Source organism: Accipiter gentilis, chromosome 22, assembly GCF_929443795.1.
Source record: "Accipiter gentilis chromosome 22, bAccGen1.1, whole genome shotgun sequence".
In the NCBI taxonomy this organism is placed as follows: Eukaryota; Metazoa; Chordata; class Aves; order Accipitriformes; family Accipitridae; genus Astur; species Astur gentilis.
Window position 1 is genome coordinate 2,665,101 of NC_064901.1, and position 21,488 is coordinate 2,686,588.

General features: G+C 43.6%; 1 protein-coding gene across 1 annotated transcript; it reads right to left on the minus strand.

The window, feature by feature from the left end:
- Positions 1-392: 392 nt before the first annotated feature.
- On the minus strand, positions 393-20,748 carry LRRC74A (leucine rich repeat containing 74A). Its single transcript, XM_049825999.1, has 15 exons — positions 20,668-20,748; positions 18,924-19,020; positions 15,041-15,151; positions 13,633-13,808; positions 12,953-13,060; positions 12,129-12,225; positions 11,648-11,697; positions 10,772-10,853; positions 9,069-9,154; positions 8,531-8,725; positions 6,767-6,862; positions 3,742-3,885; positions 2,485-2,592; positions 1,775-1,860; positions 393-477 (listed from the first exon to the last, which is right to left on the minus strand). The coding sequence occupies exons 1-15, from the start codon at positions 20,746-20,748 to the stop codon at positions 393-395; spliced, it is 1,602 nt and encodes a 533-aa protein (XP_049681956.1).
- Positions 20,749-21,488: the final 740 nt, after the last annotated feature.

Below are 21,488 nucleotides of genomic sequence, written 5' to 3' on the forward strand. Positions count from 1 at the left end.
AAGGTCCCTGTGTCAGAACTGCTAAGTCTGGTAGGGGTTGTCCACAGGGCACTTGCTTCAGTCTTTGTCCATGTGCTCTCCCTTAAAAGGCCTTAGTTTCCTAATTTCCACTTTTTGTCTCCATCTTTGCAAATAAGTTCAGCATTGTCAGCATACAGAGTAAGACAGATTTGGTAACCAGGTCCAAAGGACCAATCTTTCCCTAACCAAAAGGACCAGACTACATAGACACCTACTGTGTAGTAGAACATCAACTTTATTTCAACATTCAACAACTTAGACTATCAGAGCTCCCCCGTGTTGGGCCTCCCCAAGCCCAGGGCCACTCTGAGCTTTCTTCCAGTGTTTTTCATACAATCTTTCGTTGCCTGACCTGCCTCCTTGCTTCATTTTTATGGCTCTTCCTTCTCTTCCTCCTCTTCCTCCTTGATTTCCCCTTCCACAGCTTTCTGTGCTGGCTTCCATTCTTTTAAGTGACTGATTCAAAAGAAGGAGGTGAACAACTATTATTCTAGTAAAGTGAACCTTCCCTGTCAGGTATCTTAAAGGTGCTGAGAGGACCTTGAGGAAACAGCCCAAGGTGGGAATGATAAGGACAGAAAAGGTCACAACTCTTCTGACTCTTGTCTACTAGGAGAATAGTAACACTACCACACATGCTACAGTGCATGCATTAGGAAGCTAGATAAGGAGTAGATATCTCCATTTACTTTTCCCCACATACCAACTCAGTCACATTAATGGCACCAAATTAAGTCTTTGCTGGCTGTTGTGTTTCAACATTTCCTAATCTGCTTGCTACTTAACCACAGTTCTGTAATTTGTGCCTAAAGTACTTGGGAACCCCATGTAACCTCTGATTCAAGATTAACCAGGCTAAGGCCCAGCTAGCATCTGAGTATGGATGCTTTTAGTACAGCATCGATGTATGCGAAGGAATAAAGACCAGACCTAACAAAGCAATTAGCTTCTCTTTGAAAACATTAGGAGGCTAAGAGGGGAAGAGATTTGCAAAACTGACCCATTGCTTCTAGCATTAAACCTGGACTACAGCATACATTTAAACCCTTCAGTATGTGCTGAGGGATGGGACTATTTGGGCATGATTAGTAGGGCTTTCAGCTGATGAGTCACATGTCAGAACTGACTGAAAATCTAGGGGGAATTCTGGGTCCAATGACAAGCGGTTTAGCCTGCAGCGACTGACAACCTCCAAGGAGTTTGCTGCTGACTGCTGAGGCTTTCAGAACTTGGACATGATTGCTACAGGCACTAAGGAAAAGGCACTTTCAAGAGAATGAAAAGTTCTGTAGTTTGAAGGCAGGTTTCCAGGGAAAACTAGGTCTCCTAAGAAGAAGGATCAGAGAGCAGGAAAAAACCTGAGAGTCCCTGAGGATAGAGGAAAAGGTCTGAAGGCACAGATACTCTGTCTTTGCAAATCTTACCCTGACTTCAGGGGAAGGACAGCATTGAGGTGATGCTTCTCATACAGGCTTACGAGAATGAATGAAAATGCCATTCAGATCTGAGATCCCTGCACTCTCATAGCAATTTTATCAAACAGAAGAGTAAGACTGACTTCTAGTTTGACTCAACAGAGCTTCTAAGAATACAAGGTGTTCTTTCGTCTACCTTTTACTTTGGTAACCAATAGACTGGCCAAAAACATATGTCCCTTCATCTCTAAAGCTGAATAAGGTTATGTTTATTTGGTGTTGAGCCAAATTAAAAAAAGAAAGACAAGCCAGGACAGTAAGTGGAATCATTCACTCACCTATAGTCCACAATCCCTGTCCGATTCCGGTCTAGCTTGCACACTAGTTCTCCAATTTGGACTTGATCCAGTGGGATGCTTGGTTGCTAAGAGGAGAAGAGAAATGCTAGCAAACCTGCGTATTTTTAAGCAGAAAAATCCTCCATATCAGACTGGGGCCTGGCCATCTTTTAATAGATGAACAGATGGCCTCGTGCACAGAGAAAGGGATGGAAAAAATCCAGACTGGTGGTGGGGAGCCAAGTCCACTCTTTTAGGATTAAAATAAGACTTTTTAAAAAATTTTTTTGGAAAAAAGCATCATGGCTGGCTGACCATTGCTACTGATCCCAAGCACCATGGTGGTTTTGGCAGGAAGAGAACTGTCTACTCAGTGTGTAGAGGCAAGGGTTTAAATGCTTCTTTTTCACTTTCCCATAGCAGTAAGAGATAAGTATCTATCAAGATCCTGTATGTCCTATACAACAGCGGACCTCTGTGATATTCTAAAGTTGATCCTTTATCACTGATGCCATCTGCAGTATTTACTGGATATCATAGCATTTCTGTTGGTCTCATTCAGGGCTCAACTTTTGTGATGGGTGAATTTAGCCTTTTAGCCTGAGTGACATCACCAGCAAGGCTGGCTGGTGGCTGTGCTGCAGCAGAGAAGTGTCCCTGGAGCAGTACCCTGCCAGAAGAGCACCCTGGCCATGCTTTCAGAGGCACACCTGCATCATGGCTCTCCGGAAGACTGCCACAGGGATCTTCATGTTTCCGTCTTTGTCAATATTCCTAAAAAAGTCCCAGAGTCGTAGGTTGTGCTCTTTCAAATAGTTCTAAAAGAAGCAGAGATAAAACATGGGCGTAACCATGAAACAGCCACTGATACCTGCCTCCAGCTCTCCCCTTATTCTTCCATCTGTCACCCTGCCTTTACTAAGCCCATCACTGTGATATATGAGTCCTTAACTCCTTCTGCAGCCACCCTATTGTCAGCATAAAATCCTTTTGTTCAGGTTAATCCCATTCTTCTCAGTTATACCTCCTTCTCGCCCTACCTTGAAATAAGACTCAGTAGTAAACCTGTTTCTTCTGATAATTCCATGTGGTTATTTAGTCCTCATCCCAGCAGCCACTGCTTGGCTGGGCTGTAAAATCCAGAGACACTCCTCTCCCCCAGATCTCTGATCACTTTAGTCACTCTTCTCTGAATTCCCGTCTGTTTGAAGGAGGTCATATCTGAGTACCATAATAGCTGTTAAAAACTGCAAAGCATGCTAGTGTGAGCGTCACTTGCTGTGAAGCACAGCAGCACTGTTTGATATGAGCTAACAGCCCAAGCTTTTGCTTAAGTTCATCTGAATCCATATCTACAGCAAAGTGTCACCCAATTAGCTGAAAACCTGCACAGCAGCTAAGAAACACAGTGAAGCTGCTAGTGCAAAAGTGTTACTAAACTCAGCAATGCTCAAGTGCTTGTGTTGCCTTCCAGCAAGGAGGACAGCACCATCTGCTGCTATGCATAGAAATTACAGACCTTGAAAAGCTAAGTAATTTATATTTAGGAAAATATTTGCTTGTAATATCATATACTACTTTTCTGAAGCACAGTTGTCAGTGAAGCGTTCTATGAAAGTCAGCTATCGCAGTGGGCTTGTGATAAGGATGGACACTCATTTGGATCAGACCTGAAATCAACCAGTTTGTTTTACACAGCGAGCAACATCTATTCAGATTCTTTTTTTCCCCAGTGCTCTCAGATCCTAAGGCATTAGCTTCTTAAAATCAAAGCATTGGGTTAGTCAGTCTGCATGGACTGAGATATGTGAAGATTGTGACATTCTTTTGAATATACTTTCCTGAAGGAACTTGGCTGAATTTCCCACTTGGAAGAAAGCTTACCCCTTCTAACCACCATCCTTCCCAGTGCTTGGAGCATGTGTACCACGTACAGTGGAGCTATGGACCCAGATTCAGTAGCTCACCTGGATCACTTTCATTGGATTTGGATGCTGCTTGGGGATCTTGGTGATACAGCCTTCGACCCCACCATAGATGACATCTAGTTCAGGATGCATTTGACACACCAAATCCAGCAACTTGCTGAAAGTTTCATTCACCAACACATTCTGGTACATGGGAGGAAGGAAAGTGCAGCCAGTGTGGATACCCAAAGAACAAGAAAGACTTGTTTGTATTCACAAATCCATCTAAAGTCAACATTAACTATTCTCTCCTAAGGGTCGTGCTTTCTCCTATCCCTGCTCTTCACTTTCAGGAATTCTGTGGAGGCCTGACCCTAAATAAGTGTTCTTCTTTCTCTTTTCCCATGTCTGAGACAGAAAAGGGTGTACGAATTTATGTAGAAATTAGCTTAATGCAAGGTAGATATTCATCAGGTAAATGTCTACACCAAAGACCTCTTATGTTAGGTGATTCAAGTGATTCATGTTCATCCCTGGGACAGTTCTAGATGGGTCTCCTCTCCACTCAGTGAAGGTGCAGACTGCAAGTTGAACAGTTAATGGCCAAAATGTGCCATAGAGTTCTGCAAAAATGGGGGGAAAAAAAAAATCATCCAAGGCCTAAAAGGATTAGTATCTCCATCAATGTAGCTTTATAGCCCAGACAAGAAAGATGCACCTATCTGGGAAAGGTCTGGGTGTCTCCAGATGAAGAGAACTTTTGGTAAAGCTCTGTTTCATTGTGTAATGCTAATAGGATGCTCCAGTCAGCAGTACAAGACCTGACGTTTGTGTTTTCCTAAGAATTTCAAACCAGGTAGTGACAGCTCAGGATTTCAGAGCTCACACTGTGAGTTTTCTGTTTTAGCACTTACAGAATGGGCAGCAGCACAGCATCCTGATTTAGGGTTTTGGGATATTAGAAAGTAAGCTATCAATGCAACTATTATTGATGTCACTGTAATTTATTCTTCTAAATTTAAGTTATGACAGATTTGCCTTTGCCTTGACTGATCTTTTAGAAACATGAGTATGGTTTTGTTCATACCCATGATGACAGGGGAATTGTTCATGTATTATGTTAGTTTATAATATACTTAATTGCTGGAAATTTCAAGGCAGTTCAGGAAATTCAGGAAAGCTTCTGTTTTCTGTCATTGTGGGAAGTTCCCAAGGCATCAAGCACCATAATTTTTCTCAAAGTTTATTTACAAAGTCTCCCAATGCATTCTTATAGCTTCTTTTTAGAAGCTTAAGATCCACCGTTCATTCTTTAAAAGTCAAGATAAGCATTTACCACTGGGAAAAGGGGCAGAAGAAGCTTTTGTTTATGTCTTCCCTTTAGTTTCCTGTAAAAGATTAAAATCTTTACTAATTTTTAAAGGTTTAAGACAGTGTAAGATCTTTGGAGCTATATATTTGCAAATACTCTGAACTGAAATGCAAGACTCCCTACATTACATGTGGAATGAAGTCTGTCAGACAGATTACATGTTTGCCTACAACCATTTGATTGGGATACCAAAATGTCATGGTAAATTTATGCCATTGACCATTTATCTTGTGAAGTGCCAGGTAATTTAGACTTTTTGAAGGGTGAGGTGAAGAGAGCATCTGTTAACCCTAAAAAGCAGAAATTCATAGTGAGATTTAGGTTGGATTGGAGATTCTTAATGTTAATTAACTCCTTGCCTCAGAATTTCTTGAGTGCCTCCTTTTAAATAAATGCATTTCAATAATTTCTTTAATTTCTCAGAATTTAGCTAAAATACATTACTCTTTCCAAGTTATGAATTGTTTAGATTATTAGTAATAAAACTAGCAGAATCACATATACTGTAATGAAGTCCCTTACTCCCACATGGCCCATTTTAGTTTTCCTTTGCAAAATGAGGCCTGACTCCTTGCAGACTGGGCAAATAATTCTCTTTGATCTTAATTTATGCAGGAAAAATTGTCTGCCCTAGAGGAACGCCTGTTCTTTAGATGATCTCTGTTGAAAGCCCTCAATACTCTCAGGAAAGACTATAGATGAATATTATTTATTCTGCTTTGGTTTAGTTTCTTTCTTTAATACAGTAACCAATGGACAAAGACACACATGCAGATGTAACTTAGATACAACCCATTATGCTGAGTCTCCAAAACTGCCCATGAACTTTTTTTTTAGCTTGTTTCAAGTGTGAACATATTACTTATGTTCCAAGTCCCAAAACTAATCTTTGTGAAAATGCTCTTTCCTTTAATCACAGTGCTCCCAAAAGTGGACAGAGGGCCCTGAGGCCACTGACACCTTCTGCAACTGCTCCCATGAAGCACCAGTGCATTGATAGGAGGGCCAGGAGTGGACTGTTGTGTGCCCAGGTCTCTCCCCAGTGTTGGTCTGCAATGCAATCCCTGCCCTCATGCAGGAGCTCAGAAGCATTTCTGCGTCTCCCATTTTAGAAGCAGCACATGAGGTTACAACAATATGTGTTGTGCTCCTGGCATACTAAGATTTGGCCTCTTTGATTTTGTTTTCCTTCCACACCAGCCTTTTAATGGTGGGGTTTGGTTTTGGTTTTTTTTGTTTGGTTGTTTGTTTTTTGTTTTTTGGTTTTTTTTTTTTAAATAACATTGCTTTGCTTTCAATGCTTTGAAGCATCCATCTTTTTCTACTTCTCATACTTACTGACAAGGTATCAAAGCACTTCACAGTATCTAGCATCTTAGGCTACCCTGGAGCGAGACAGCTCCAGGGATGAAGAGAATTTATCCACCAGTGGGAATTCACTCCTTGTTCTTGTTCTGCTGTTGCAAAATGGAAGGCAGTGACATGTGATGATACTACAGGCACCTCTCAAGAGCTAAACCAAAGTGCTATAATTTCCATGTGGCTTCTAGAAGGGATGTCAAATAGCAGCCTCTTTTTATTAATGGCTGTGCATAAATGATACAAACAGCAAGTCTCAAAACAGTTTTGGAAGGGGGCAGCTCTGTGATCCACCCAGTTCCTAAAAATGTGTAGTGTATGGTCCTGGAGGCTTTCCAGCACATAAGCTCTTACTGAAATGTTGATCTCCTCCATCATGGATTTCGGGTTCTTTCTGACAGATGTGAGTAGTGCAGTGGCACCTTCCATGGTCAGGGGGTTACTGGCCATCTGTGGAAGAAGAGACATAGATCCAGACTTGGTGAGAATGAGGATTTCATGCCTGGCAGAAGGCATGCTGAAACCTCAAGGATGACCCTTTCTTCCCATTTTTCATCAGGACTGTAGAGTAACTGTGGTCCCTTTCTATGGGTTTGTCTGTTATCTCACCATCTCTTGCCTCTGTCCCACTAAACTCTGCAATGCAACTTCCCAGTGGAGTTGCCTTCTCAGCTTCTCTGTGAAATTCTACATATCAGGTCCCTTACGTCTGTCATGCAGGAGTATGTGGTGTGGATCATGTTCAGTCATGTGATGGGGAGAGGCTGAGGCAATGGGCTGCATTTGAATGTGTGCTTGCTCATAGGATCCCTCTGGATGGGGGTGTGTCCCTCGGGACATTTCCCATACCCTTGACTCCTCTTGGCAGCACAGCAGATCAGAGCTCAGGCTGATCGGCTGCCTCTGGCCTACAAGGTCCAGGTATCTGGCATTATGGGGTTGGCATTGCCATGTGCATCTGTTAGTGCATGAACACCACCTCTCCCCCACCTTCGACTTCATGTGCAGTCCCCACTCCTGCTATTTGAAAGAAAACTTTCTTGGTTAACACTGGCCAGCAGAAGACATGTCCTCCTTTAAGTCCTTTATGTTATCAACTCCTAATACAATCTGTGCAGCTACAGAGAGAGGAATGCCTTGGTGTTAGCTAGTGACCTTACCTCAAGCCAGGTTAAGAGCAAGGCAGACAGACACATTTATTTACATCATCTAAAGTAGCAGTCATAAAGACTTGTGTGGTTGCAGTGATTTACAAGGTCAGAGGTGTCCAAAGATAGGCCTACATGAACAGCTTTAAAGATGCCCCTCAACCACCGTGCTGCCATTTGCAGGCTCTCAGGATAGTTATGTTAGATCTAGCTGAGAATGCAGCTTGTATGCAAGCTGACTTTTCTGAGCTGAATTCCTAGAGAATGATCGTGGATTGAGAAGACATGCTAGCTCTCAACCATAACCTCTGAAGCCAGCTTGACTGGTCATTCAGTTTTGCCCTTTCCAGGATTATTGATCTCTAGCTTACTAGAAGGCAGTTTGGGCTTTCTTTTTCTAGGGCTTGATAATACTCCTCTCCTTTAGGTAGTGCTGTGGCATTGCCCTGATGTGGCAATGACAGTTTATCCCATGTTTGAATAAATTTTTAGCAAATTATTAACACACTGAGAAAGGCATACTCTTGTCCACCTGCAACTTCAGTGTGAACCTCTGCCTTAGGTTGAAATGCATATTACATCTACCTGTGTACCTTCACAACTACATTTTATGTATATATGCAGACCTGTTGAATTCCTAGGCTCTCTGCTAGACACGTTGAATGCCTAGGTTCTCACTTGACTGAGACTAGACATGACAACAATCAACCACTTTGAGGTGATAATGGGTGTGAAGTTATGCCACGCCAGCCCCCTGGGGGATTTTTTTGGGGAAACAGTGCAATTTAGTTGCCCTGGAAGGAATTAATGGGATAGAATTTCCTTCTGCTCTGCTCACCTTCAACCCACAGCAATACTAATTTCCTCCAGTTCTAGCTCAGACAGTTCACCTCTGTCTTCTGCCCCTCCTGACTCAGATTTTTCTACTCCCTCCATTTATTCCTCCAGCCCTGCCTTGGCTTTATTTTACCTTTAGGATTTTGAGTTTTCCATTGACTTCAAGGCCCCTGCAGAGCTTCTTGGCTCCCTCGTCGTTGATCTGGTTGTTGCTGATGTCCAGGTGAACCAGCACGTTATTGACTTTGAGAGCTTCTCCTAGGGCCAGTGCTCCCTCGTTGCCAATGCCATTCCAAGCAAGGTTGAGTATTTTCAGTGCACCATTGCCCTCCAGGGAGAGAAGAGGGATCTTAGCTACTGCATGCCCATCTTTTGTACCACTCTGCCCTTTCTTGCCTGGTTGAGACAGGAGCATCTCTCAAGTCACACTCAGGAGCCCCAATGAATCCAACATCTCTGCAATGTCACCAGGGTCTCTCCATCCACGTAAGTCACCAGACCTACTCACTGCTTTAGTCTTTCTCCTGGCACTGACTGCCACTGTCAGTAGAATGAACCTTGCTAGAGCTACTGAATCCTGCTCAGACCTCAGGGATGTGAGTTCCCAGTGTTTCAAAGAGCTTCTGGTAATAATCACTGTGAAGGGTATCACAAAACAGGGGCGTTCCTACCCTGAGACCTGTGCCCAGTGCTACTGTCCCCTTCCTCCTCAGGTGGTTCCAGCTCAGGTCCAGAATCTCCAGTGCTGTGTTGCTGGCTAGGAGAGAGAAACAGAGATGTGAGCTCATGAAGAGTGGTCTGGACACAGCTGCTGACTCACTTAGGGACTAAGGGAAAGTTTCCTGGGGGTTCAGCAACAGCCTTCACTGATTGCAGTAGGAGGAACCTGTACCTACAAAGCCTTTGCTGTCCAGAGCACCCAAAGAACAGAGAATGGGCTGTTGATCACAAGCAGAAAGGGAGCACAGTTTTTTTTTCTGGCTTAATCAAAGAATAAGTTATGAAGGAGGAAGATAGAGAGAGGGAGGATTTCTTATATTAATAGACACTGTTTTTCTCACTGTGAAAAATGGCTGGCTTCTCCTTGCCACATCTAAAATATCAAGATTCACTCTGCCTATGTTTGATTAGCAGAAGAGAGGAATGTGCCCAGCTGTATATGTGCCAGTGCCAATTCACATGCATAGCACACCTCATGGTGTAAGTTCTACTTAGAGCAGGGTATGTGCGAATTCATCTGTGTCTACTGTGACACTGGGAGGTGTAGGACTTGCTGCCAACACTTGATTCTCATTCTCAGAAAGAATTTCTCATCCAGATTTGTCATGGATGGAGGTTGGATGGAGGCAGATGGTGAGTTTAGCTGACTTAAAAATATTCCTTTAAGAAACAAAACAGAAAAGTAACAGATTCTGCAGTAATCTCTGCTGCTCCTGCCTCAAGTGAGCTGGAAGGAGAGAAGAGCTGTAAGAACTTTGATTTTGGAGAGGCTTTTTTCTGGGCTAGGAAAGTCACAAGTTTTAGTACTGATCTCTCTGTTGCCTGCAGGCTTGTCCAAGCCAGGGGCACAGTGCCTTGTCCTCACTGCAGTTTTAATTGATCCATCTTGTAAAGACATGGACTGTAATTAGAAAGAGAAACATATCAGTGGAAATAGTCAACCAGGAGAAGGAAAGAGTTAATTAAACTGAAGGCATTGTGTTACTGAAATGCTCAAGGAACACTGGATGCTCATAGCACATGCTTGTGGCCATTATGGTAGCAGGCATGTTGGACATACTGAGGGAAGAAGAGCTGTCAGATCTTCATGCAAGTCTTTCCCAGTGCACTAATAGCACCTGAGATTACTGAAAGACTGTAACTGTTTTGTTTGCTTTCTCTCTCCTAGCACATGCTGGATCTCACTTTGTCTGAACAGATAAATTAGGCAGCTGAATTTTATTTCTTCCTAATCTGTTTCCCTCACTGCTTGTTGTGCAATGGCTCAAACCATTAAGAAAAATTGAAATCACTCCTGAACTTTGTAATCAAAAGCTTAAAACAAACAACAGTTGTGATCCTATTAGATTTTAGTAAAATGCCATTTTCTGCTTTATACTCCCTGAGCGACCTCTCTTTCAGCTCCCTTCCCTCTGACACGGACTGCTGTCACTGTGGTTTCTTACCCTGTGTTTGTGTTCTTATACATTAGTCATAGTTGCCAGTCACCTGTGGTGATGAGGGTGAGCTGGTGGACCATGCAGGAAGCTCTAAATCTGGGCGCCCTGTCTTTTGTACTACCCACCAGGTTATAGGGCATATTTGCTGGAGAAGGAAATACGTGTTCACTGTGCTGACACCATCCTCGCTTTGTGGGAGTAATAAATTAAGTTACCAAGCATCTGTCCCAGGAGCTGTCCTCCCTTCTCAGAGAACTCATTGTGGCTGAGGTCCAACTCCTTCACTTGGTAATTGCCCTGCAGAGAGACAAATGTGCAGAGACAATGAGATCTTCCAGCCAGCTGCAACCAGATGCCATGCCAAGGCCCCCACATGAGGATGAAACAGAGGGATATCAGACACACTGAAATCTTCAGTGCATGGGAGATCATCAGCATGGAGATTGCAGCACTGCGTGTCCCAAAACAAAGCTTTGTCAGGCATATAACATCACAGTGATTATCCTAAAACAGCAAAAGCAATGGGACTTTGGGTTGTGCAAACTTCCCTCACACAGTTCATGTCTGGCCTGCAACACATCCTGCAATTCTGTTCCTGCCCCTGTTTCACTCCCACCATTGTAGCCTGACCAAGAGCACTTTCTGATATCAGGCCAAGGCCTTGCTTCACGGCAGCTTCTGGTGGTGCCAGATGATGCAAAGGCTTTGAGACAGGAACTAATCAGAGAAGTCATGTGTCTTATTTTTACTGGAGATTTGAAAAATGATATGAAGTTGAATTACTTATGCTTCTTGAAAATTTTTTGTCACCCAGATGTTGTTCTGTTGTTCTGTTACACAGTCCTGAAGGTTTGTTTCTCAGCCAGACTCGCACAGCTGTCCTGAGAAAATGTTAACACAGTCCATCCTGCTCTGCATCCTCCCAGCCTCTGTCATTTCTGAAGTAAGCAAGAGGCAATTGGCAGAATTATGCCAGGAAATCATATGGGCATTGCCAAGTGAAATCATGCCAAGTGAGTAGCAGCTTCAAGATGAGGAGAGTCTGTTACACAGCCAGGGCTGCAAATGACCTTGGATTTCAGGTAACTCACCATTAATGCCTCAGCAAAGTATGCTGCAGTCTCGTCTCCAAAGTTGTTTCCTGGGGAAGAAAAGTGTATTAACAGTGTGCTGATCTCTCCCTTGGTGCTGTGCTGGGGTCTGCAGGAAGCTGTGCTTTTAGGTGGAACCTGCAGTTAATCATGGCCCGTATCTGGCTGTAAAGAAGTTAGTCACTATTCCACTTTGCTCCATAGAGTAGAGTTACTCCAAGATGTGGGAGCCACTCCAGCAATTATCTAAGTTTCTCATAAAGGACTGGTTTTCAGAGGTGCTGGAGGTTGAGCAGGCCAAATATTTAATCACATCACTATAAATCTAGATTTCCACTGTTACTCTGGGTTCCTGTCAGAGACATAGCTGAGAGATTGATTTTGCCCATAGTCTGACTAATATTCTCAGGATGAGAGACCAGAATGAAACATTTGTTATTTCACTTTCACTGCCATTGTTGTTTGGGTGCACACAGCCCACCTGAGAGCTGAAGAGTGTGGAGGTAGGACATGTTATCCAAAAGCAAACTGGCAAAGGCTTCAGCTCCTGCTATGTCTAGGTGGTTATTGGACATGTTCTGGAAGGACAGAAGGGAGGTTAAGAAGGATGAGTGCAAAGAATGAACCAGCTCTATTGTCTTCTTAATTCCCAGGATATCAAGGGAATAATGCAAGATGAGCAATATGAGAAATGTCAGCCAGACAGTAATTAACATGTGATTTATAGGTGGGTTTAACCCTGTATCCTTCCTAACAGGAATAAAGCCCTAGAGCCATCAGTTTCACATGGGTCTTTGTCTTCAGTGAACCAAGAAGCATTTGGCCAAGAATCTTTTATTCCAGTGTAACACAGATCTCATGGCCTATCAAAATGCATTTTGTATACCCCAGTTTCAAATGAAGGAACCAGTTCATATCTGAAGGTTTTGCATTATTCCCTTATGCTCTTTAGAAATGTTTCCCCATGTCATATCGGAGAATGAAAGTTCCTGACCAAAACATTTTTTCCATTGGCTAAGCATGAACTGGAAAGACTTAGTTATGGTAATTATTGTCACATCTGCTAATGAAGAGAACAGTTCCAGACTCACCAGACTGCCATCACAAGCACACTTCTGCATTTCAGAAGCTTGTACTTTTTAAAAGTAGAGCAGCATAAAATATCATGACTTTCAGAATGTGAATTATTTTGCATGGGAACAATGATTACTTGGTTAAAATCATAACGGAATGAATTGTTTTTCTTTCAGATGATTGAACTTGGTGAGCACTAATTTTAGCTACAAACTACGCCAGATTGGGTACCAGTTCTTGAAGGGAGGAATTCTCTCGTAGCATCTCTGTTATGCATATGGCTCCTTCTGCCAGAATGCAGTTGTCTTCCAACTCTAGATGGGTGATGGTTGCGTTGGACTGGGAAGACACAAAGGTAAACAAAGACACACAAAAAACTGCTGAAAAGTTAATGAAGGGGATAGTTTCCTCAGTTCAACAGACACTGGACACAGACACTAGGAATCGGCATACAAAAGAGATGGTTTTTTGGAGATGTTCTGAGCAGGTAGGACTTTCTGTTGCTTTCTGCCAGCCTGGAGACTCAGGTTCAGATCTAAGCTCCAATTCAGGCATCTTCAGCCTATCCATTGCTGAGTGTAGCACATCCCTATGCAGAACCCAGAGTAGGGGATACCAATCCCTCCAGCCCTACCTCTGGCCCTGTAGGGATTAGGAGCACTGGGGACTTGTGTCCCATGGAAGAGCAACAGTTTGCTCTTGGGGGTAACTCCAGCAAAGGCCAGCAGTTGCCACACAAGACTTTCCTGTGCAGGGGATTAGAAACATTAGGGATGCTCAGAGCTCCTGTGGGGAAGATACATGACTTCTTCTCCCACACTGTGTATTCAGTGATGGCTTCCAGGCCTGAGAGAGGCCTAAAATGTCTATTGTTCTTGAGAACAGTGGCCCCACTCTTACTGGCTACTCACCACCAAAGCAATAGCAATGGCTTTGACACCTTTGGGTCCTAGACCATGGTGGTTCAGGTTCATGTAAGGTTTGGCCAAGTTCTGAATAAAGTGTGAGACAGGCACCACCTCCATCAGCCTGCATGCTTCCAAGTACAGCTCTGCGCCTGTAATGCCCACAAAGGCCTTCTCAGGATCTACAGAGAAAAAGTATATTGATGAGTGGTGCATTCAGTGTTCTCCCTCCTCTTTTAAATAAATTAAGTAACTTAATAAAATTAAGTAACACTATGCAATGACAGTAGGGTTTTACTATTAAAGGGTTATCGTCCCTTGGTTCTCCCCATCCCTTTATCCCAGACATCCAAGGGTTAATGTATCCTCCTTGCTTCTCCATCTGGCATCCAGTGACTTGCTGCAGCTCTCACCAGTCTGCAATGTGACTAAACCTTTCTTGGTGTAATTGAGAATTCTTGACATCAGGCAAAAACATTTTCATCCTTTTTTTTTTCTTTTAATTTTAATTGAAGCATGCAGCTGATATTGCCAGCAGAGCTGGGGCAGCTCAGAACATTTTGGCTTACAACCAGCAGAAAGAATCCCAGCATTCTCATCTTGGCCATTGGGTGTTGTTGACACAGCTGCAGTGAGACATACCAGTGCAGCTGGCGGCTGTATTTCCACAAAAACCTGTCATTTGGAATTCCTTCATCAAACCCCATACTTAGAGCTCATATTTCTCCATGTTCTTATATGCATTCAATGGTCTGACCTCAAGACAAATTCCCCTCTCATCAAAGCCATTTTCCAGTTCAATCTGAGGCCTCTAACAAAACAGTCTTTTGTTCTTGCATTCTTATGGCTTTTGATTTTCCTTCCATTTATAACAAGTTAAAAAGTTCTCATCCTAAATTATGGACGAATCCTACTCTTACAAAAAATGAGTGCGAGACTTGTTTAGCCAGAGGACTGACTTCATCAGGAAGAAGATGGTAGGAGAGCCACCAGAAAAGTCTAGGACAGTTGTGGCAAACCTATGGTACACAGACTGCAATAGCTACGCAGTGTTTCATCAGGAGCACACAAACAGGGCCTCAGTCCCATCCCTGGTTTCTGCTAGCTGCTCCTGCTGCCTAAGCGGTGGGCTGTTCCAGTGGTGTTGATTATTAAGGACTAGAGGAGAGAAGAAGAACAAAGGAATAGCCATGGTGGTTAGAAAGCAGGTGAAGGAAATGCTTGACATCAAAGGGAGAGCTCTTAGAGGGAAATTCACCCCCACCCCCGGCTTTATCAATTCCCAGATTACATGTGGTTGTCAGGACCCTGGCAGGTTTGTGTCCATGGTCTCTATTTCGGATACATACCAGTTGGTAGGTACAGTTCTGTAAGGGGAAAGGCTAGTGAGAGCAGATGGTCAGAAAACACTCACCTTCAACCTCTAGGTCAGTGTCAGAGCCTTGTGTGGCCTTCTCTGCTGAGGCATCAGCCAGCGACACTGACTGCGGAGACTCACTGATTTTGGACGTCTCTTCATTCTGGTCTGCCATGAAACCAAAAAGATTCATTTTGTCAGTGCAAGCCCAGCAGAGATGTGACTCCTTGGATGTGATAGACCTCCCACTGCTCTCACTGAAGCCTGCACCCCTCTTCAACATGCTGCGGAGGTACTCCCTCCCCGGCCCTGCTTCGTGCCCACCGCTCTCTGTGCATTGTACGCATGCAGTGCTGGCGCTGGTGTGGGGATAAGCTCACTCTGGGGCTGCAGATCTACAGACCAGCTGTGGCTTGGCAGCTTTTGGAAAGAGCCCTCCCCAAATTCTGTAGCCCCTGTGCGGGGGACTCACAGTTCTCCCGCATTAGGTCTTCGTTCCCTCATGAGCTGCCTTTCTCCCCTTTCTCAATTTCTGAGCCCACCAGGCAAAGTGAATTTCCCCCTCTTAAATCCCATTTCCCCACAAACCTACAAGCCAAACCCATGCCAGTTCTTCCTAGCTCTCCTGAACTGATTCACACGTCCCCAGGCACAGGCAGGACACTGTTGACTGACTTTGCGATCAGACTGGGAATGCTTGGTAGTACTCTTCAAGCATGGCAGAAAAGAAAGCATTTGAATGCTATTGTATATTGGGACTGAGTGTAACTAGACCCACTGGAAGTGAAACAGCTTCTCTTGCCCACAATTCATAGTTTATTTTATAGTTAGAGAGAAAGAGAATTTGGAAAATTCCTTTTTAAGAGGAATAAATGCATAAAAAATAAAAAGAGTAATTTTGCCAAAATAATTTCTGGCTAATAATATAATACATATTTTTTCCTACTCTGAATCTTGCTTTTCATTCCCTGTCACTGCTTTTACTACCTTCTTCCCTTACTCCTTATTTCCCTTTAGAGCTCCAGGGTATCGACCTGTAATTTTATACCTTTCTTGGGTGTCACTTAGCATCGATGTGTGACGTGGAGCTTGCAGTTTGCCTGTTCATTCAGACCTATGTGAGGGAAAGACTGGCCAGCTGGCACCCACATCACTGCATTTCAACCAGCCCTGCAGCTGCAGCTCCTTCATTAAGACCTTTTCCTTCTGCCAGACTTTATTTGTTCAAATGATGGGTTTACTTGCATTACTTTAGTGCAAGAAAGACAAAGGAAAGGGTAAAAATAGGTCTAAATTCCACATAAAGAACTCACGAGGCAAGTAGAACCACAGATTTGGGACATTATGACAGTACCCACTGATCCTCTTTGCCTAATGGCTCTACAATGCTAGACATTCTGATAAAAATAAACTTCCCACTCTGTGGGACAGACTGTCTATGTTATACAAAACCCATCCAGGCTGCATCATTCCCCGATAACATGGCTGTCATGTGCCCAGTACCTCAGCCAGTCCTGCAGTGTGTGGACTGAGCCTTCTGAGGTAGATCCAGAAGTGGTCCCTGCATCCCTGTGGAGCTATAGAAGTTAGCACTGATACAGATGATAATACTGGTATTCAAGCAGAAATTTGAAAAGCATTGAATCATGATTATTGGTGTTAAAACCAATGCAATGGAAAGTGATGGGTCTGGGGACTCCTTTATCACCTTTCCCCAGGTGTTGGGGCTGCAGACACAGCTTTCTGGTCAGCCTGCCTCATGCACAGCTGGTACCAGTCACAAACCAGGAGCTAAGAGGGGAGTTGAGTCCATGGTTTGCTGTATGACTTGTGAGGGAATGCATCCAGATAACTGCAAATCCCTTCTCTCATGCTAGGTTAACAATGCCTATTCTCTGGGGACGTTGCTTTACATTCTCCCCTCATTTATGTTGTACAAATATTCAATAAATCACACTAGCAATTTATACTTCAATAGGTCTCTGGATCAGAGAAAATGTTTATTTTTTCCCTGGCATTGTAACAAGGTCCTAGTTCGTGACGCTAAAATAATGAAGTGGTCTCTCTTAGAATCACCAGTGATGGATGTAAAGGTCAGATGAAGATTTTAATAAATTGTTCTCCTTCTCTGCCAGGATAAAATCTAATTGATATATACTAAGGAATTTCAGCTGTGAAAGGAAGCTACCAAGGTTGTCCTCACTTCTTTCATTGTGAATGTCTGACATAAGACATACATCAGAGTAACAGCTCAACTGGGGCAACTCATAAAATGGAACATAGAATTTTGCAGTATGGAGACAAAATGATACTAATGTGAATGCTCAGATATAAGCATTTTTTTTACATTCTGTAAGGAATTAGTTAATTTGGTGATGTGTCAAACTATATAATTATACTAACTTGGGAGTATTAAGTGTTGAAGGAATTTATGAGGAAACAGCTACGAGACACGTGATTTTGTATCTAAGCAAAGTCTAAGCAAAGTATTTAGGAATTAATATTTTAAATGTTGTCATTTATTGAAATATTGAGAAATTAATTTTATTGTGGTTTGGAAAAAAATGTGTGTGCCTTAGCTTGGTCATCTAGTCAAAGGTATCAAATCTTTATCTCCTGTTTTAAGTCATGCCACTGTGGATATCAAAAGACTTCTAGAGAAATTATAAAAAAATAAATAAAAATATATAAATAAAATAGAGATTTTTTTCTCCATCCTAATATAAATTATTTAAACCAAGAAAAAAGCAAAACAACCAGACATTTTGACAACATTTTGCCTCTGAAATAGGGTAGGATTAACAATTATACCATTCTCCTTGCTGCTACTGTCAGTCAAATTCAACCAGCATTTTAGCCACAATTATTTAAGCCAATATGTAAAGAAAAATGGCAACCAACTATTAACTGACCAGGTATTTCCTAGTGATAATATTTTTTAAGTTAATACTGTCAAAACCTCATGAGAAATACTAATTTTAATATAATCATTTGGGCTTGATAGCAGGTAATTAATTTTTTTCAGATCCCACTTAAGGAGTGAAAGTTTCAAGACTTCATAGCTGAGAACAGCAACCTTGTTTACAGAGAAGCTAGCTAAAAGGGACTACTCCCAAATAGGCAATAAATTATTACTGCTGGATCAGAAAATCCCCCAGAGCTACCTTTACAGAAAAATAAGAAAGGATATTTAGACAAATGTTATTTTGAAGCAATGGAAAATATTTGATAAAGGATCTCATCTATTAGAGCAACCATTAGGGGAAATTTTTATGTAACACTTCATAAATTGCATTATACTCTACTTAAATACAGAAAAACAAGAACCAAGGAGAGAAGTTGTCCCACATATCTGAACCTTACAGTAATTGCATTATGAAGGAAAATAAGAAATTAATTTCTAATGACTAAGTGACAGGCCAAAGTAGTCTTTGAACTTTAAGAGGAACCGTTACGCTAAGCTAGCAAGTCAGGCCAAAATGCTGCGAGCAGACCCGGTGCCTGACTGTGCTGTGTACGAGCACAGCCTGACAGCAGCAGGTTCAGAAAACTCTTCTGCCCTTCACGTCCTGCCTGTCCTTCTGGGTGACGGAGGGCTCAAACAGGGTCTGGTCTCACAAGGTGCTGAGCTCTGACATCTCCTGCGGGCATTAGGGGCAGCTGGGTGGAGCTGCCTGGAAGCTGGTACTGGCAAGCCCTCTTCTGACACGTTTTGTTTTTTCCAAGCTGCTCCTGGGTGGCAGTTCCTGTCTGTGGGCACTGGCACCCTGGATCCCCGTTCACTGCCGGTCTCCTTATTGCTGCCCGGCCTCGGGAAGGGAAGCCTTCCCACCTGGTGATCAGCGGGCTGCGACAGTAGTCCCTCTTGGGCGCTGGCAATTTTCCTGTGGCCATTTCTGACTATTTTTGAAGTGAGTTTGCTATTAGCTAAACACCGCACCTGCATCCTCCTCAGACTCATTCTCCATGTCACCATCAGCAAGCAGTGGGTTCATTTGCTTTTTCTCTTCTGTAAATGAGGAGTTCACGGCCACCTCCTAGACCCTGTAAGTTCCTCAAACCTACACGGAAAAAGCGCAGCTGCTTGGCTATGATTAAAACGTCTCCAGGAGGAATGGTGCTACTTGTAAGATCTGTGTTCTTGATTTATACTGCTTATGAATGGGAGAATCCCTTTTCCCGTTTGCAGGGGCTGGCCAGATGTCATGAAAAAGCCCTGTGGAGCCTGTGGCTACCCTGTCCCCCCGACCTACCACCACTACCCTTCTGTGACCTCACCTGCACCTTCTGACTCCAAGGGGTGACATTCAGTGCTGGAAACCCTGTTGCTGTGGGATCCAATTGTGTCCTGATAACTGAGAAGAGAACAGCTGCACTTGTGGCTGTGAAACCCTCCCCCCCACATATCAGAGAGCCGTGCCAGGCTGCTGGTAAGAGTCCTCCTCTCCTCCGAGTTTGTATTCCAGTTTGTACAATTTCATGAGAAAGCCAGACTGCGGCAGTTGTAGTCTTAAAGGAGACAAGGATAGAAAGAGTGTATTCGCCTTACTAGTCCTGAACAGATTCAGACTTCCCTACTGCCAAATTCCCAGTATGTTTGGTAATAAAGTGTGGCTTGTAAACAGGTCAGCACTTAATGGGGCCTCAAATCAAGTACTCATTCATCCCACCAATTACTGATGGTGGTGCCCAAATTGGTTCAGTGCTTATTATTTTACATAATTTATACCAAGGATTTTGTGACCTTTCTGAAGGGGAGGGGCTTTTAACCAAAACCATAACAGAAGAGGCTTTCTGATAAAGGTTGAGCAGAACTAATATATACACTTAGAAATCTTACCATTATGGCTGATGCTCAGTGAACATAATCACTCGTACAGATTTTGAAGTTTAGGTAGCCTACGCAGTGTAATATGGGCTATACAGACAAGAAGAAAAAGTCCATTTCCCCAAGGATAGGGTACTTTTAGTGGTTTTATTCCCCTAGGTTCTACAAAAATCTCTCAAGTAGTCCAGTCATTCAAGACCATGGTAGGGTTATATTTGGATACAGAACAAAATGCCGCAAAAGCCAGTGGAAGTTTTGACCCTGAAGCAGATGACCATTGTCAGCTTTGATTTTATTGCCAAAGTTTGTAAATATTTTTTTCTAGTGTAGGCCAAACAACTGCGGCTGTCCAGATACTTGCTTGTTTGTGGCATCAGCTAACATTCTTCTCTGATTTCAGTCTGATTATCCTGATGTGGGTTGTGTCTGAAGATACTTTCTTAGATCTTTCCTTTTAAAGAACAGCCTTATTTTAAATGTCCCAGTCATCAGCCCTTAATGTTGCAGATCCTTACTCTGGAGAACACCCTCCATTTTCTGATTAGAAACCAAAGATGGTTTCCGGAGTTTGCTTACTGCAGCGGGATATGGGAGACCACAGTCCAGTTCTGCACTTTGCCAGAGACATCTGTGGGATTTCAGACAAGTCACTGCATCTGTGGTCTGTGATGTTTTATAACCGGGGATTTGAAAATGAGACTGTTGGGATTATTATTTATATAAATTATAACATCAGCTCAGATCCTAGCCATGGACACCCATTGTGATAATCACCATACACAAAAAGGGTAAGAGGCAGGTTGTCCCTCAAAAAGTGTTTTGTCTAAGTATAACCCATGAGACGGCAGCTGGTCACCATCAAGGGAGCAGTTTGGCAGCACTTGTCAGCGCAAAAGGCAGGCATGAACCGAGTCTTGACTTCATTGCAAGTGCCCATCTTGAAGAGTTTGGAAGAAGGCTACACACATTAGAAGGGTGCATTTGATAGCGGTGCTCAGTTCGATCGTTTGTGTTTAAGATGGTGTACACATTCAAATGTGGAATGAAACAAAACATTAAAAGCATGGACTTCAACCAGGACTTCTCTTTTCCTATGAGACTGTCTGGGTTCAACATGTGATGGTGAGCAGCACACAGAGGGAGAGCATGCTCCCGCACCGGTATTTCACCCACCCCGATGGCATTTGTACACGTGAAGGTTGCGCTCTGCAAAACCTTGACTATCATCAACTGTGTTTGCAAAGCCTGTGTCATTATTAACTCGTCTGAGCAAAAGGGACTTTATTTGCTTGGTGGCTTTCCAGGGGAAAAAAAATTCCTGGGAATTTTTCGTTCTGTTTGGATTTCCAGAGAATGGGGGGGCGAAAACTTCTGTTTGAAAACACAAATTTCGGGATGGCGGGGCCAGAAAGCTGCCGTCAGACAGCTTAAGGTCACAACTCCTGACCCCCCGGGCACAGCAGTGCTACCGGCCCCGGCCGCGCCGCAGGGACCGGCCGGCTGCGGGCTCCCCGCGGGGCCGGGCCTAGGCCCGGGCCCCGGCTGCGCTCCTGCCCCACAGCGAGGCGGGCACGGCCCCACCCCGGCCGGGGCCGCGCAGCTGGGGCCGTCCCGCCCGCCGGCCGCGGTCTGCCGGGGGCGGGCGGCCCGGGAGCGGCGCGGGAGGAGGGCCGGGCC